The sequence below is a fragment of the Aedes aegypti genome, chromosome 1 (genome assembly GCF_002204515.2).
Source record: "Aedes aegypti strain LVP_AGWG chromosome 1, AaegL5.0 Primary Assembly, whole genome shotgun sequence".
Classification (NCBI taxonomy): Eukaryota; Metazoa; Arthropoda; class Insecta; order Diptera; family Culicidae; genus Aedes; species Aedes aegypti.
The window spans coordinates 105,440,269-105,456,905 of NC_035107.1; the positions used below are offsets into that span (position 1 = coordinate 105,440,269).

Sequence of the window (16,637 nt, forward strand, 5' to 3'; positions counted from 1 at the left end):
TGGAAGACAAAATATTGAAAATGATTTGTTTTGTGTGAAAGTTTTTGTTCTTCGAAAAGATATTTTCGACATGTTGTCTCTTATTTTTTGTTTTTCGCCTTTTCCCATATTTCCCATAAGACATTTTGTCTTTCGACCATTTGTCATAGATTCTGTTTTGGCAGAATTTCTTGGTCGAATTAAGTGAAATCTAGCGGTGCAATGCTCTTTAGTGTGGAAAATATTGTTGCAAAATATGAACTCAGTAGCTTAAAAAACGAAAAAATGGAACATAGTGCCAATATCGAGTTTTTGGCAACACTGCCTGCCTATTAAACAAACCATATATTCTTTTTCCGAGTTTTCTACGTTCACTTCGAAGTAAAAAATCGCGATTCGGCACTCTGAAGCCCCAGGTAGACCCCGTGAGCACTGGCGGTCAAAATGCGGCCTCGAAAACGTCGCAAAGAATCCTTAGAAGCGAAACACAATCAAGGCAAAAGCTCGGCTTAGTGTCAGAGCATAACCTCATCGACCCCAATCTTCATCCACCCGACCGAAAAGCCCGTATATGGAAGAAAGTCATCCGTATCCAATGCCAATGCTAATACCAATTCGCCAAAAAGACCAACTGAACAACATCCCAGCGGCTGTACAAGTAGCGGCTCAATTCAACACAATATCAATATCACCGTGTGCAACGAATACGACCTTCTATCGCAGGAAGAGGTAGACGAGAACAACGAAGAGATGCCAACACTTATTCCAGTCATGACCACTGCGAACACTTCGTCCAAGACGAAAAAGATTCGTATCCCGCCCATAACGGTTGTTAATCTAACAACCAAACAGCTACGTGAACTGATGTCGAAAATCAATATCGGGCAAACCGAGTACCACATGAAAGTAACCAGATCGGGAGTACAACTACTTTGCATTCAGTGCGCATCGTACCTTCGTGCTGTGCGTACACGAATTCTCTCTGCTCTTGGAAGTTTTCTTAAAAACTACCTAAAGCAATAAAACAGTACTTTTCAGTGCTACAAAAACAGTACTTTTCAGTGCTAAAATTAAAAACGGTACTTTTCAGTGCTACTAAAACAGTACTTTTCAGTACTATTTTTTCTACTATTGATCCCTTTACGATCCTTGTTTGGACCCGTGCCTTCGATTTTTCGTTGGACCCGTTGGCGAAAGCTAGCGGTGGTAATCCTTCTTGGACACCGTCTTGGGAAAAAACCTTTCGAAGGTCACGCCTTCTTTCGTTTATTAATTAAACATGGTATCAACAACAAACAAAAGGAAGGGTGAATCTCTGAATTCACTACTTCCTTCCAAAAAAGTGGGTTTTAAAACTGTCACTACACGTGGCAAGAATGGAAGAAAGGACGCTTCCCCGGAATGCGAAGTTTCTTCCAAGGGTGAAATGAATAATTGTATCGAAATGAGCAATCAGTTCGATGCTCTAGACAAATTTTCCGAACACCAAATCGAAGCAGCCTCTAGCCCAGGCTCTTTGATTCAAGTGAGGAAGCAAAGAGTGCCGCCTATCGTGGTCAGTTGTTCCGAATTTTGGGGATTTAGGCAGGAGATCTTGAACTCCATTAGGGGAATCAAGGTTTCCTTCCAAATCGCAAAGAAAGGAGACTGTCGCGTTTTGCCGGAAACTCTTAAAGATCGTGAGCCTCTTCTCAAACATCTTGAAGAGAAGAAGCACAAATTTTTTACTTATGACGACAAAACTGAACGTTTGTTCAAAGTTGTCTTGAAAGGTCTCTCAAGTGACTATAAATCACCTGAAGAGATCAAAAATGGAATAAATGATTTACTTGGATTTTCCCCAGTCCAAGTAATCATTATGAAAAAGAGAACCCAATCTGGCATTGTTCGGAAAGGGCTTTCTCAAGAATTTTATTTAGTTCACTTTAACAAAAAAGAACTAAATAATATTAAAGCTTTAGAAAAAGCAAAACTTTTGTTTGATGTCCGTGTGACATGGGAACATTTCCAGAAACCTGGAGGAAATTACCAGAACCCCACTCAGTGCCGTCGGTGCCAAAAGTGGGGTCATGGTACAAAAAATTGTCGCATGGATGCTAAATGCATGATTTGCGGAGGTTCTTCTCACGCCAAAGACGTCTGTCCAGTGAAGGAAGATACCACCAAATTCATATGTTGTAATTGCGGGGCTAACCATACGTCCAATTTTTGGAATTGTCCTTCACGCAAAAAGGTCATTGAGGCTCGTGCCAGGCAGATGAAAGATAATATCCGTTACGATAACGGTCGTTTCCGGAATTTGCCTGGTAGAGTATCGAACAATGCTCATTTTTCAGTTAACGATCGCTTGATCATGAATCATACCCATCAGGAAGATCATAATCATGCTCATTCACAAACTAATTTTAATCCGTCGGGTAGCCGTTCGAATCTTTCTATTTCGAATGTATCTACCCACGGTAAATCCTTTGCCGATATCGTAGCAGGAAATTCGAACTCCTCCCCTGTTCGATCCATGGGTACCCATTCTACTTGTTTCAAATCAAATGGAAAAAACCCTACCGCCACAGGTAACTCCGCTTCTTCGTCTACCGGAAATTCCAATGGGAAATCACATGACATGTCTGCCTCTGATTTTAATTTTCTAACTGAACAATTGAATCTAATGATTGATGCAATGTTCAAAGCCACCACTATGACTGAAGCAGTCCAAGTAGGTGTAAAATTTACAAATCAAATTGTTATTGGATTACGTTTTTCTAATGGATCCAAATAATAATTTAAATATTTTAAATTGGAATGCTCGTTCTCTGAATGGTAAAGAGGACGAGCTGTTTAATTTTCTTACAGTTAATAACGTGCATATAGCAGTTATTACCGAAACGTATTTAAAACCTGGATCTAAACTCAAAAGAGATCCTAACTTTTTTGTTTATCGTAATGATCGACTTGATGGGGCATGTGGGGGAGTTGCAATCATCATTCATAGGCGTATAAAACATCAACTGTTTTCATCATTTGAAACTAAAGTTTTTGAAACTTTAGGTGTTTCTGTTGAAACACAGTTTGGTAAATATACTTTCATAGCTGCCTATCTGCCTTTTCAATGCTCTGGGCAGCAAGTTAATTTGCTCCAAACTGACTTGCGTAAATTGACTCGCAACAAGTCAAAATTTTTTGTCATTGGTGACTTTAATGTCAAACATCGGTCATGGAATAATTCTCAAAGTAATTCCAACGGCAGAATTTTATTTGATGAGTGCTCTTCAGGATATTTCTCAATTCAATACCCTGATAGCCCCACATGTTTTTCCTCTTCTAGAAATCCATCTACGATTGATTTGGTCTTAACCGACTCTAGTCATCTTTGTAGCCAACTGATTACTCATGCTGATTTTGATTCTGATCATGTCCCTGTTACATTTCAAATATCCCAAGAAGCGATTCTCAATCCTATCAGCTCCACGTTCAATTATTTACGAGCCGACTGGAATATATATAAAACGTATGTTGACTCCAATCTTGATGTTAACATTTCTTTAGAAACTAAACTTGATATTGACAATGCTCTTGAAACTTTAACAAATTCCATTGTTGAAGCCCGGAGCATTGCAATTCCAAAATGTGAAGTAAAATTTGAATCCGTGATTATAGACGATGATCTTAAACTCTTGATCCGTCTTAAAAACGTGAGGAGAAGGCAATTTCAACGCACTCGCGATCCTGCTATGAAAATTATATGGCAGGATTTGCAGAAAGAAATCAAGAAACGTTTTGCTCAATTAAGAAACAAAAATTTTGAAAATAAAATTTCTCAATTGGACCCTGGCTCTAAGCCCTTTTGGAAATTATCGAAAATCTTGAAAAAACCTCAGAAGCCAATACCGGCATTGAAAGAGGAAAACAAATTATTACTAACTAATTGCGAAAAAGCTCAAAAACTTGCTATGCAGTTTGAAAGTGCGCACAATTTTAATTTAGGACTTACTAGTCCAATTGAAAATCAAGTTACTCAGGACTTCGAAAATATTCTCAATCAAGAGAACGTTTTCGAAAATGCCTGGGAGACTGATTTGGAAGAAGTGAGAACTATTATTAAAAAATTCAAAAACATGAAAGCTCCTGGCGATGATGGAATTTTCTACATCCTCATCAAGAAACTTCCAGAAAGTAGCTTATCATTTTTAGTTGATATATTTAACAAATGTTTTCAATTAGCATATTTTCCTGACAAATGGAAAAATGCTAAGGTTGTTCCAATTTTAAAACCAGACAAAAATCCTGCAGAAGCTTCTAGCTATCGTCCAATCAGTTTGCTTTCCTCCATCAGTAAACTTTTTGAAAAGGTTATTTTGAACAGAATGATGGCCCACATCAACGAAAATTCAATTTTTGCCAATGAACAGTTCGGATTCCGCCATGGACATTCGACCACTCATCAACTTTTACGTGTAACAAATTTGATCCGTTCCAACAAATCTGAAGGCTATTCTACTGGTCTTGCTCTTCTAGACATAGAAAAAGCATTCGACAGTGTTTGGCATGAAGGTTTGATTGTAAAATTAAAAAACTTTAATTTTCCAACATACATTGTTAGAATAATTCAAAGTTATCTGTCAAATCGTACACTTCAGGTTAATTATCAGAACTCCAAATCTGAAAGACTTCCTGTAAGAGCTGGTGTTCCTCAAGGCAGCATTTTGGGACCAATATTATACAATATTTTCACATCTGACTTACCTGAGTTACCTCAGGGATGTCAAAAATCTTTGTTTGCGGATGACACAGGCCTGTCCGCCAAAGGACGAAGCCTGCGTGTCATCTGTAGTCGATTGCAAAAAAGTTTGGATATTTTTTCTTCATACTTGCAAAAATGGAAGATTTCTCCTAATGCTTCCAAAACTCAACTAATAATATTCCCACATAAACCAAAAGCTCTTTATTTGAAACCTTCAAGTAGACATGTTGTCACGATGAGAGGGGTTCCAATAAATTGGTCAGATGAAGTTAAGTATCTAGGGCTCATGCTAGATAAGAATTTAACTTTCAAAAATCACATTGAGGGCATTCAAGCCAAATGTAATAAATATGTAAAATGTCTCTATCCCCTTATTAATAGAAAATCAAAACTTTGTCTTAAGAACAAGCTGTTGATATTCAAACAAATTTTCAGGCCAGCCATGTTGTATGCTGTACCAATATGGACTAGCTGTTGTAATACCAGGAAGAAAGCTCTGCAGAGAATTCAAAATAAAATTTTGAAAATGATTCTGAGGCTTCCTCCCTGGTATAGTACCAATGAGTTACATAGAATATCCAATGTTGAAACATTGGAACAAATGTCAAATACAATCATTAATAATTTCAGGCAAAAATCGTTACAATCTTCTATTGCCACGATTAATGCGTTATATGTTTAGGTTAAGTTAGGTTAAGTATATTAAAAACATTTTTTTTCTCTTATAAGCAGGTGACATCAACTCACCTGTAAAAAAAACTGAACTGCTACGGCAAATGAAATGTAATATGTTGTTAACAAAATGTTAATTAAATCTTAAATTTGTTTTACCAAATTAGGATGAAAGTGTTGTCAAATAACACAGAACACCTAGATATAAGAATTGAATGTAATGTTTGGAATGATACTAATAAAAAAATTAAAAAAAAAAAAAAAAAAACTACTTTGCATGAGCGAAGAAAATTTCCACAGCTCGGTCGATGCGTTGAAGAAATCCAACGTCGAGTTCCACACGTACACCCTTGCATCCGAGCAACCGGTGAAAATCGTTCTATCAGGGCTATCGTCATACGATATCGCTGAGTTGGAAACAGAACTTGCTAATCTCGGTGTAGTAGCCACTGAAGTAAAGTTACTTTCTTCCAAAGTTATTGGGCAAGAAGAAATTGCTTTGTATCTACTCCACTTTGTGAAAGGAAGTGTTAAACTAGCAGATCTGCAAAAGGTAGAAGCAGTTTTCAACATTCGAACCAACTTTTCGCAGAAGAAGTCGTCAGGAATGGCGCTTCTGGATGTTGAAAAGGCCTACACCTGTGTACGATTCTGTGTGGCAGGAAGCAATCTTGCACAAGATGCATCTTGGAAACTTTCCATCTTACATTCTGAAAATTATTCTTTCATTCCTGTCAAATCGATCGTTCCACGTGACTGTTAACGGTCATACCTCTAGCAGACATGGAGTCCCTCAAGGTGCTGTTTTAAGCCCGTCGCTCTACAACATCTTCACCAGTGACCTGGTGATGCTAGATGACGTGCAGTACTTTCTCTTCGCGGACGATACTGGGTTCATCGCAGTGGATAAGGATGCATGTGTTGTAGTGAACAAACTGCAAGCGGAACAAAACGCCATTGAAACTTATCAGTGTAGATGGAAGATCAAGACCAACTCGAACAAATCGCAGGCAATTTTCTTCACCAGAAAACGATCCCCACAAAAACTTCCTCAGAATGAAATTTTAATATGGGGACAACAAATTCCATGGTCCGACAACGTGGGATATCTTTAGATCGTAGGCTGACCTTCGCATCCCATATCAAGAACACACTGAGTAAATGTGATAAACTGACCAGAATGCTTTACCCTCTGATCAAGAGACACTCACAGCTGGATAAGATGTCTAAAATGCTTCTATACAATACATATGTTGTTTCTTCCTTCCATAACGTATGGCTTTCCTGCCTGGTTTGACTGCGCCGCTACTCACAGGAAGAAACTTCAGGTAAAGCAAAATCGTATATTGAAGATGATGCTGAACTTGGACCCGTTCGACCCCACTGAAGACGGGCATAGGCTAGCGAAGATGGAGATAATTGACGACTGGATCCAGCGTGTACTTCCCAAGTTCTGGTTGGGATGTTCTATTTCAGCAAATCCTTTGCTAGAACAACTGGCGCGTAGACTGTGATATTAGAATAAGGACTCTAACTCTTCCTCTAACTATCCCCATTACTTTTTTGCAATTCTGAAAATTTTTTTTTGTAGTTTTTCCCTTTAATGCTAATAGGGCACTTGCAGCCTTTGTTTAGTGTGCCCACGTTACGGAACGTTTCCCAGCAAAATCAAAAGGAGCCGTTGGGCACACTTTTGTTTGCTGCAAGCGCCCTATTTGTTTTTTGCAGAGGCGACTCGTAACCTCACTTTTTACCTGTTCTACACATCTGAAAATGATTAATTCGGCAGTTTTAGATTAAAAAGCCAACAGTAAATCATTGGAATCGCCCTTTCTAATAGATCTCTTCTCAATAGATGCAAATTTATAGCTGAAATTCAAGAATTTCTATTCGTGGAACAGATAGACTTGAGGTTAGGGAATCGCACTGGTATTTTGTAACCGGTAAATTGGTAGGCAAACTGAACTATTGAGCTGTTGAAAGGAACTCCAGATCTCAGCTAAAAAAATTATGTAACACGTTTATATGCTAATACAAACCAATAAAATGAAATGAAATGAAATAGTGCCATTATTGCCATTTGTCCTAATCAGAAATCAAAGCTAGATAGGGATAGAGGGAGCAAGCTGAACAATTTTTGCTTGTTACGGCCCTGTTAAAGTTTTTTTTTTTCTTCAAACAATTGTTTTGCAATTCTAGTGAATAATAATAAATCGATATGCTAATCACAAATTCGAACTAAAAACCTATTAGATCGTAAATTTTGTCAAAATTTCATCGCAGTCCAAAATGTTACTTTCTCATATGAGATTTTAATGTTGAAAGGTGATAATTTTGTTGCCTTAGTAAATCCACTTTTTCGTCAACGTAGTAATAAAACAAACTTTTGTGAACAATGTGGAGTATTACTTTTATAAACTTCGAAAACTATTTCAAATATTTTTATTATATCAAAAACTTTGCACTCGTGAGGCAAAGGGTACTGCATCCGCTCTACTCATCACTCTTTTTTTTTTTCAAATATATATATATTACTAAACACTTTTTTCCGTTCCAAAAAAAAAAGGTTAATGTTGACATTGTTTGGAACTAAAAACTAAGAAGTTAAACAAGATGATAACATCATTGGAAAATACACGCATTGGAAAATAATAGATTTCTTTGGAAAATGCCAATGGCTGTCTTGCGCCGCATTATTTTTGACCGACGAAAAAGCAGATGTTATTTGAAATAACGAAACCATTTCTTATTTTTCGAATTGTTTGACGATTGGAAGTTACAGTAACAGATGGTTACTAATTTTACCAAAATAATAAGTAGACTTAAGTCGGGCTTTTTCTTAGTGAAATCGTCTTGCTCCGTCTAAAGAAATTATATACAAAGAAACGAAATGTTCCTATTGCAATTACAAATTTACTGTACATGTCTTTCCAATGGAGCAGGAGGCTTCTGAAGTAGCATATTTTCTGAATACACGAGTATCGTTCGCAATCTTCATGTTTTACATAAAGCATGCTTCACTAATTACATAGGTTTTCCACACATTCAAACAACTCTGCATTGGTTACCCAAACCAGTGTAAACTCAACACAAGAAACCCGTGAATTACTTTTAGCGTGGGATTGAACATTGGCAGTGCTGCGTAATAGGTTTGGCATAGTTGCTAGCTGATTTATTTTCAAAATGATCAAATTTCGTCTCTTTGCATTTTAGTCTTTTTAACTCCGTTTATTTCTACGTTATACAACGCCGACCAAATAAGATATATTTTGTTATTTCGGCAAAATAAATAGGTATTCACCACTATTCTGTACAATATAGTGATACACCCTTCTCTCCGATACTTTTTTCTAAAAACAATATGTTTAATTCATTACAATTGGGAGTCGGATCCTATTCAGCAGTGGAGTTTTTTGAAAACTACTGAGCTCATGTCTGGCCACAATATGCGTCGTATTGAAGTGCTTCTTATTGCATCGATTCGACCGTAAAAAAACATATGCCGAAGTGAATCATTGAAGGGCCCAAGTAGCTCTGCACCCTATACTGACGTTCTACGCATATTTGTCCCGCGGTCGATAAGGTTTCCATAGAACATGGGACAAGCAGGCGTAGAAGGGCAGTATACCCTAGGGGTCTTCTATATATTACGACACACTCTCGGGGGACATGATAATGCAATTAATGCGACCTGCTCCTTCTATTGTATGATCAGTGCAGATTGCAAATATAGGGGTAGTCGGAGCGATTTCACCAATGAATGGATTGAGCACCCCTTGAAAACTGTATAAATTCTGAAGTAACAGGCTTGTCATAAGTCAGTGCTCTAAACTTAGAGAAAAAAGAATAATTATGTTCGAAAAAAACTGCCCCTATTGCCCCGAATGGCTTTTACAAATTTAATCATTCTAGAATGTTGATGTTTGATTGTTACAATTTAATCTTTTCGTACAGATTGTTTCTAAAACTAATAACTTTCCTGTTTAGTGACCAAACAATTGATTTTTTAGGTTTTATGAGATAATTTCACAACCTACAATAGGGCGCTCATATCGGGTCTACCCCGTTTGGCATAATGCCGTATGGCATAATGCCGTTTGGCATACAGTCGTTTGGCATAATAGCTGTTTGGCATAATGCCATTTGGCATAACGGTCATTTGGCATAACCACCATTTGGCACAATTGTGAAAAACATTGAATTTGATCAAATTCCTTCCATTAAGGGGTGTGGATAAACTGCTCACGATCGTTCATTCCGTTGTCAGTTATTGATGGGACATACTTCTAATCTTCATTTTTCAAGGAAATCAATATCCAATAAAGCTCTTTTGGAATTGCAGCATACATGTCTTCCGGGGTCATTATGTCCGGGATATTACAGCGCATTTTTAACAAAAATGTATCCAACGCCTAAGTTATTCCCTGCCGTTTGAAAAAAAAAAGGAACATGACATTTTATGACGCATCTTATGGTTCCGCATATTACCTAACACTGCAGTAACTTCCTTTTTCAAATTATGCCAAACGACCATTATGCCAAACGACTATTATGCCAAACAACTGTTATGCCAAACGACTATTATGCCAAGCGACTAAAAGTTGTTGGAAATTATAACATTACATTGTCTACGTTTCTATCGATTTTTCCTCAAGGCGGCCAAGCTCCCCACTTTTTCCTATACGAAATTCACACGTACAAATGCCGCGGTAGAAGAAAAATGTTTAGCTTTTTTTAAGGCGCTCTGTGCTCGTGGCCACTTACTGTGCCGGACTCAGTTGATCTGTAGCTTCTTTACCGATACAGATCTATTTTCAACTTATCTATATTTACATCTACTTTCACTCTCTCCTACTCTTTTACTCTCACACCGAGCAGGTAGGAGAGAGCTCTGCTATTAGTGAGGCTAGCTGCCTGCGAAGAGGGTCAGTTTGTCTCAGTCACCATCTGATACTGACGGAGGATGGATGTGCTCCCCAAAGCATGGTCCTCCGTGAGGCGTCTTCTGGTGGCTGGACGGGTTTTTGTGGAGGGGCTGGTCATCGAACCCATGACCTTCCGCTAATGAAGCGAAAGCGTAACCTCAAGGCTACAGACCCCTCTACAGATGTTTATCTTTATTTTATGCGATAGTCAAAAAAATATAAAAAAGAAAACTAAATGTAGACTACAGCGTTACGGCTCATACAAAACTTTATTTTTTTCCATACAAAAAGCATTACGAACGGGTGAGGTGGTTGAAAATGTTGAATTTCTGCGTTACGTAATGAATGGATGCTGCCTTACATTAACATTAATGTTAATTTGATTGTTTCGCAGTGTAGGGTGACCATCTCATAGAGATCCAAAATCAGGACATTTTTCAATATTTTCAAACTTTTTTGAAAATTCTTTTTTTTTCTCAATTTCCGAACATAAATCAATCAATCCTGTAAGAAATTTGAAAGAATTTCTTGAAAAATCACAGTTGAAAGATGAGTATTCAGAATATTTATAATTAGGGAAAAAATGTTTGAATTTTTATTTTTAATAATCCATGGAAGTCACATTTTCCTTGTATTTAGGTTAAAATATACTAATATTATTTATCGTAATTGCTGCTCTTGAAATTATTTATCGTATTTTTTTAAAGATCTCGTAGTACATGCATTTTGCGGGTATTCTAAAATAACTAGCTTGCGAACGATTGGTTCGACGAGGAGTGCCAGGAGGTTTTGAAGGAGAAGAATGCAGCGCGGGCGGTCATGCTGCAGCAAGGGACCCGGCAGAACGTGGAACGCTATAAACAGAAACGGCAACAGCAGACCCGCCTCTTTCGGGAGAAAAAACGCCGCCTGGAGGAGACGGAGTGCGAGGAGATGGAACAGCTGTGCCGGTCTCAGGAAACGCGTAGGTTCTATCAGAAGCTCAACGCATCCCGCAACGGCTTCGTTCCGCGAGCCGAGATGTGCAGGGATAAGGATGGGAGCATTCTGACGGACGAGCGTGAGGTGATCGAAAGGTGGAAGCAGCACTTCGACGAGCACCTGAATGGTGCTGAGAGCACAGGCAATGAAGGACGGGACAACGGAGGAAATGCCTTCGTCAGTACTGCGGAAGATGGAAACCAACCAGCCCCCACTTTGAGGGAGGTTAAGGATGCCATTCACCAGCTCAAGAACAATAAAGCTGCTGGTAAGGATGGTATCGGAGCTGAACTCATAAAGATGGGTCCGGAAAGGCTGGCCATTTGTCTGCACCGGCTGATAGGCACAATCTGGGAAGCAGAACAGCTACCGGAGGAGTGGAAGGAAGGGGTAATCTGCCCCATCTACAAGAAAGGCGACAAGTTAGACTGTGAGAACTTTCGAGCGATCACCATTCTAAATGCGGCCTACAAAGTATTATCCCAGATCATCTTCCGTCGTTTGTCACCCGTAGTAAACGAGTTCGTGGGAAGTTATCAAGCCGGCTTCGTTGACGGCCGGTCGACAACGGACCAGATCTTTACTGTACGGCAAATCCTCCAAAAATGTCGTGAATACCAGGTCCCAACGCATCACCTTTTCATCGATTTCAAGGCGGCATACGACAGTATCGACCGCGTAGAGCTATGGAAAATCATGGACGAGAAAAGCTTTCCCGGGAAGCTCACGAGACTGATAAGAGCGACGATGGAAGGTGTGCAAAATTGTGTGAAGGTTTCAGGCGAACACTCCAGTTCGTTTGGATCCCACCGGGGACTACGACAAGGTGATGGACTTTCGTGCCTGTTGTTCAATATTGCGCTAGAAGGTGTTATGCGGAGAGCCGGGCTTAACAGCCGGGGTACGATTTTTACGAGATCCAGTCAATTTGTTTGCTTCGCGGATGATATGGACATCGTCGGCCGAACATTTGAAAAGGTGGCAGACCTGTACACCCGCCTGAAACGCGAGGCAGCAAAAGTTGGACTGGTGGTGAATGCGGCCAAGACAAAGTACATGCTAGCTGGTGGGGCCGAGCGCGACAGGGCTCGCCTAGGTAGCAGTGTTACGATAGACGGGGATACGTTCGAGGTGGTCGACGAGTTCGTCTACCTTGGATCCTTGCTGACGGCTGACAATAACGTTAGCCGTGAAATACGGAGGCGCATCATCAGTGGAAGTCGGGCCTACTATGGCCTCCAGAAGAAGCTGCGGTCAAAAAAGATTCACGCCCGCACCAAATGTACCATGTACAAAACGCTCATAAGGCCGGTAGTCCTCTACGGGCATGAAACGTGGACGATGCTCGAGGAGGACCTGCAAGCACTTGGAGTCTTCGAACGTCGGGTGCTTAGGACGATCTTCGGCGGTGTGCAGGAGAACGGTGTGTGGCGGCGAAGGATGAACCACGAGCTCGCCCAACTCTACGGCGAACCCAGTATCCAGAAGGTGGCCAAAGCTGGAAGGATACGATGGGCAGGGCATGTTGCAAGAATGCCGGACAGCAACCCTGCAAAGATGGTGTTCGCTTCGGATCCGGTTGGTACAAGAAGGCGTGGAGCGCAGCGAGCTAGGTGGGCGGATCAAGTGCGTATCGATTTGGCGAGCGTGGGGCAGAACCGAGGATGGAGAGATGCGGCCACGAACCGAGTATTGTGGCGTGAAATTGTTGATTCAGTGTTATCTGTGTAGATGTTAACTAAATAAATGAATGCTAAGAAAAAAATGTAACTTTTTCGAAGACACTTTGGTGTTACGACTCCGCAAGTATCTTATAATTCGCCAAACACTCGACAAAGGTTTACAATGGTTTGGATGGAACTCTGATAATAAATTAATCAAGGTTATTGTCTGAAGTCTGCCAAAATCCGCAGTGAGAATCCTCCGTGCCAAACTGTCGCATAAAATTTCATCAAGGATCCTGCCAGGAAACCACCAACAATTTTCTATTTAGATATCCAAAGAGTTCCTTCAACACCTTGCCATCAATTTACCGATAATTTTCAACGGAATCTGTTTAATGTCTCATGAAGATCTTGAAAATTCTTAAGAAGGTAAAAAAAAACAAATTACATTTCATACAATCTGAAACAATATCTTAAAACACCCACCAGGAAGAATAAGCCGTCGAATGTTTAGTTTTGGTACAACTACAGTATGGCCCATAAAAAAATGCGAAAATTGTTTTAACGTGAATTTAGCATCCACAAGCGTTATTTTCATTGTTTTTGATAGTGAATGTAATTTATGATTATTGTAGTATATTTTGACATAACTTCGCTATCCAGTACAATTTTTGTCATATTTTTCTTACTGTCCTAAATATTGTAATAAAGCAAATTAGTTCAAAGATTTTGTCCGCACAAAGCTAGAAACAGCGTCTGATTATCGTATACTCTGGTGATAAACTTTCCACCTTCAAAAATCACACTTTATTGTTGAAAATTTTAGTTTGTTTGGTATCAGAGGATGGAGGAGTTCTTAGAGAACGTTTTTTCAAGATCACAATAAAATATTTTGCTAGGGTCATAGTTTTGAGGTTATTTGCGTCTTATAGGTTTGATATGCCTTTATTTTTTGTTAAAGTTGAATAAAAAATAAATACGGAAGCCTATAACAGATGTTTGAGGATGAAATTTGTTCCTTCGGTTAGAGGCAACTTATATCAATACTAGCTCATAGGTTTTGAACAAAACGGAGCCGCTTATCACACTTATATGAAGGTTCAATCTTAGCTTTCCAAAATGAGCCATTTTTTCGAAAATATGTTTAAGTCTCCAATGACCCAGGTATGAACCAATTCTATCATTTGATATGGGCGTATGCTGGAGACAAGGCCTGTGAAGAATCTCACGCCATCGTTGATGTTTAAGAAGCTTTCATCACATAGATATTGAACTCGACGTCCGCATGATAAAATTTAAAGGGATGTTTCCAATTCCTCTCTGGTAAGGTAAAAGTAACAGATAAAAATCATGTCCAAAACGAAAAATTGATTCTAAATAGATTAAACAATACAAGTAATGAATAATATTTATGTTTCATTCACATTTTCCATGTAAAAACAACCATGAAACATGATATGACGATTTTCGCATTTTTTATGGGCCATACTGTATTTAAATATTCCACAATACAGGTATCCTGCCCTTCTACGCTTACTTGTCCCATGTTCTATGTAAACCTTATGGACCGCGGGACAAATATGCGTAGAACGGCAGTATCCCTGGGTTAGAGAATTCTGGTGAATGAGATTCTGGGGAACGGTTTTCTGGATGTTATAGAATCCACAATATCACGAGCCCTATTCTGGGACTAACTCTATATAAACGGCTAATATACGGCTTATTAGCATTAAAAAGCCATAAATTAACACTGGTCCAATATATGCTATATTTGTTACTTGGGTAGGTTTTAGAAAATCACTCATGGCGAAGAGAAAAAAAAACTTCAGAGAATACAACAAGTTATCCGATCTTGCTCTGGATACATATAACAATATTTTGTAATACTTTTCCCAGTTCCAGTTATAGTCCCATCGTCAAAAAGTGCATGGAGACATTCGAAGCCACTATTGAACAAAAGCTAGCACAAATGTTTGAAAGGATCCAACACATTCAACCGGCAGTTCCGGTGATTGCCGCCCCGATTCAAGCAACTGCTCCCTCCAACGATCAGATTATGGTCGATTGCAGCAACTCACAGCAGTCGGACGCCCCCAGAACCAATGCAACACCAGCTCCACCGACATCGGTTCCTGCCGCCACCTCCGGTGCCATCCCTTGGGACATGATCCGCAGGGAAATTCAGGATGCAATTCGTTCCGAGATGAGCACCATCAATGAGTCATCCCATCTGCCGAAGTTTGAAAGCACTCCCTGCCACGGGCAAAGCGAACCACGTGTCGCCGGTTCCAAAAGCGTCAAACAGCGAATCAATCCCGCGCTGCAACGTTTGAGAGATCAGGCCAAGATCGGAGCAGATGATTCCGCTGGAGAAGCAGGTCTGAACAGTACGGTTGTGGTCAATACGAAGACTCCGCGACATTTCGAGGTCATCAGCGTGGATACCGACGAAGAGGACAACGCCGATGAAAACGGCGTGGTCGTTCGACGAAGACGTTCCAATAGACTTTCCGGTCAGCGTCAGCCTTTTGGAGAGATTGACGCCAATGTAAGCTATAAGCAAGACGCCACCACAACGTCCAAAACCGTACAGATAACGAGCGAAGATACCTACCTCTGGCAGGTGGATAACGGACAAATCCGTCGTCGTAGCACACGAATTTCGATGCGGAGGACCATGGCTCATCAGCACAAGAAAGGATGCTGTCAGTCGGCCAAGAAAAAGAAACAGCGCTTCGAACCGTTGATCGAGGATGAGAAGGAGAACGACCATCAGGAACATGTAACGCATCGTAGCAAAGCCATTCCGCTGACCATCAGCAATAAGGTAATCGCGGGATACTTCCAAACTCCAGGCGGTGGTAAAAAGGAGCCTAAAATGACGGCGCTCAAGCATGGTAAAGCCGTGCTGGACTTGGTCAATCGTGGCAGCATCAAGGAGGTGCAGATTCTTCCCACCGTTGGGCTGAAAATGGCCTACCAAATTGTCACTCATCGGTAAGTCTTATTTGAAATTGATATTCATCATTCTATTTTTAAATATATTAATGTCTTCTACAGAACAATAAACGGAAAGTTCAAAAAGATAGATGATCTGGCGAAGCTTTTCGTCGGAGGCAAGAAATGGAACAAATTTTGCGAGGTACATTCCAACAACGTTAAGCGCCTAACGGTTATACTAACCACTATTCTCATTGTCTTGTTTGTAGGCGAATTACTTATCATAAAGGCTGCAAGGCTGTAAGTTTGAAATGGGCGAGCTGCTTCAAGCTGTGAGTTTTCTGCGTGGTCTCGTATTCCTTAACAATTCGATTTTTAGTCGGTAAGTTCATTTAGCTTCCATTTCCGCGATTCATCTGTCGACAACCCACCTTCATTTGCAACCCACCCAATAGCACTACATATATACAGAAGATATAAGAGACATATTTGTTCCATAAGTAAGCTTATTTTCAAGTGTAGTTTTTCCAATCGAACTTTTATAATAGTAGTTAAAAAGCTCCATCATCGAATCGGTGAGGTTTATTTTGATAAATACGTTTGATTTGGTTCATAGAATAGACGCTCAATAGAGTCCAATATCTGGATGATGAAAATGTAATAGCGGTAAATTTGTGTCTATTCGGAGATTTCTTTGAATTGAATATACTTGTGTAAGTTCCTTCTCTCTTCGATATA

General features: G+C 39.8%; 1 protein-coding gene across 1 annotated transcript in view; it reads left to right on the forward strand.

Annotated features, from left to right (window-relative positions):
* Window positions 1-16,637, forward strand: part of LOC5564396 (kinesin-like protein KIN-14Q) — a 73,372-nt gene extending 56,735 nt beyond the window's left edge. Inside the window, exons 3-5 of the mRNA XM_001648686.2 lie at window positions 14,856-15,956; window positions 16,020-16,101; window positions 16,169-16,637. Of these exons, the coding sequence (XP_001648736.2) occupies window positions 14,856-15,956; window positions 16,020-16,101; window positions 16,169-16,186 (1,201 nt within the window). The 3' untranslated portion in view covers window positions 16,187-16,637. The remainder of the gene's footprint in view (window positions 1-14,855; window positions 15,957-16,019; window positions 16,102-16,168) is intronic.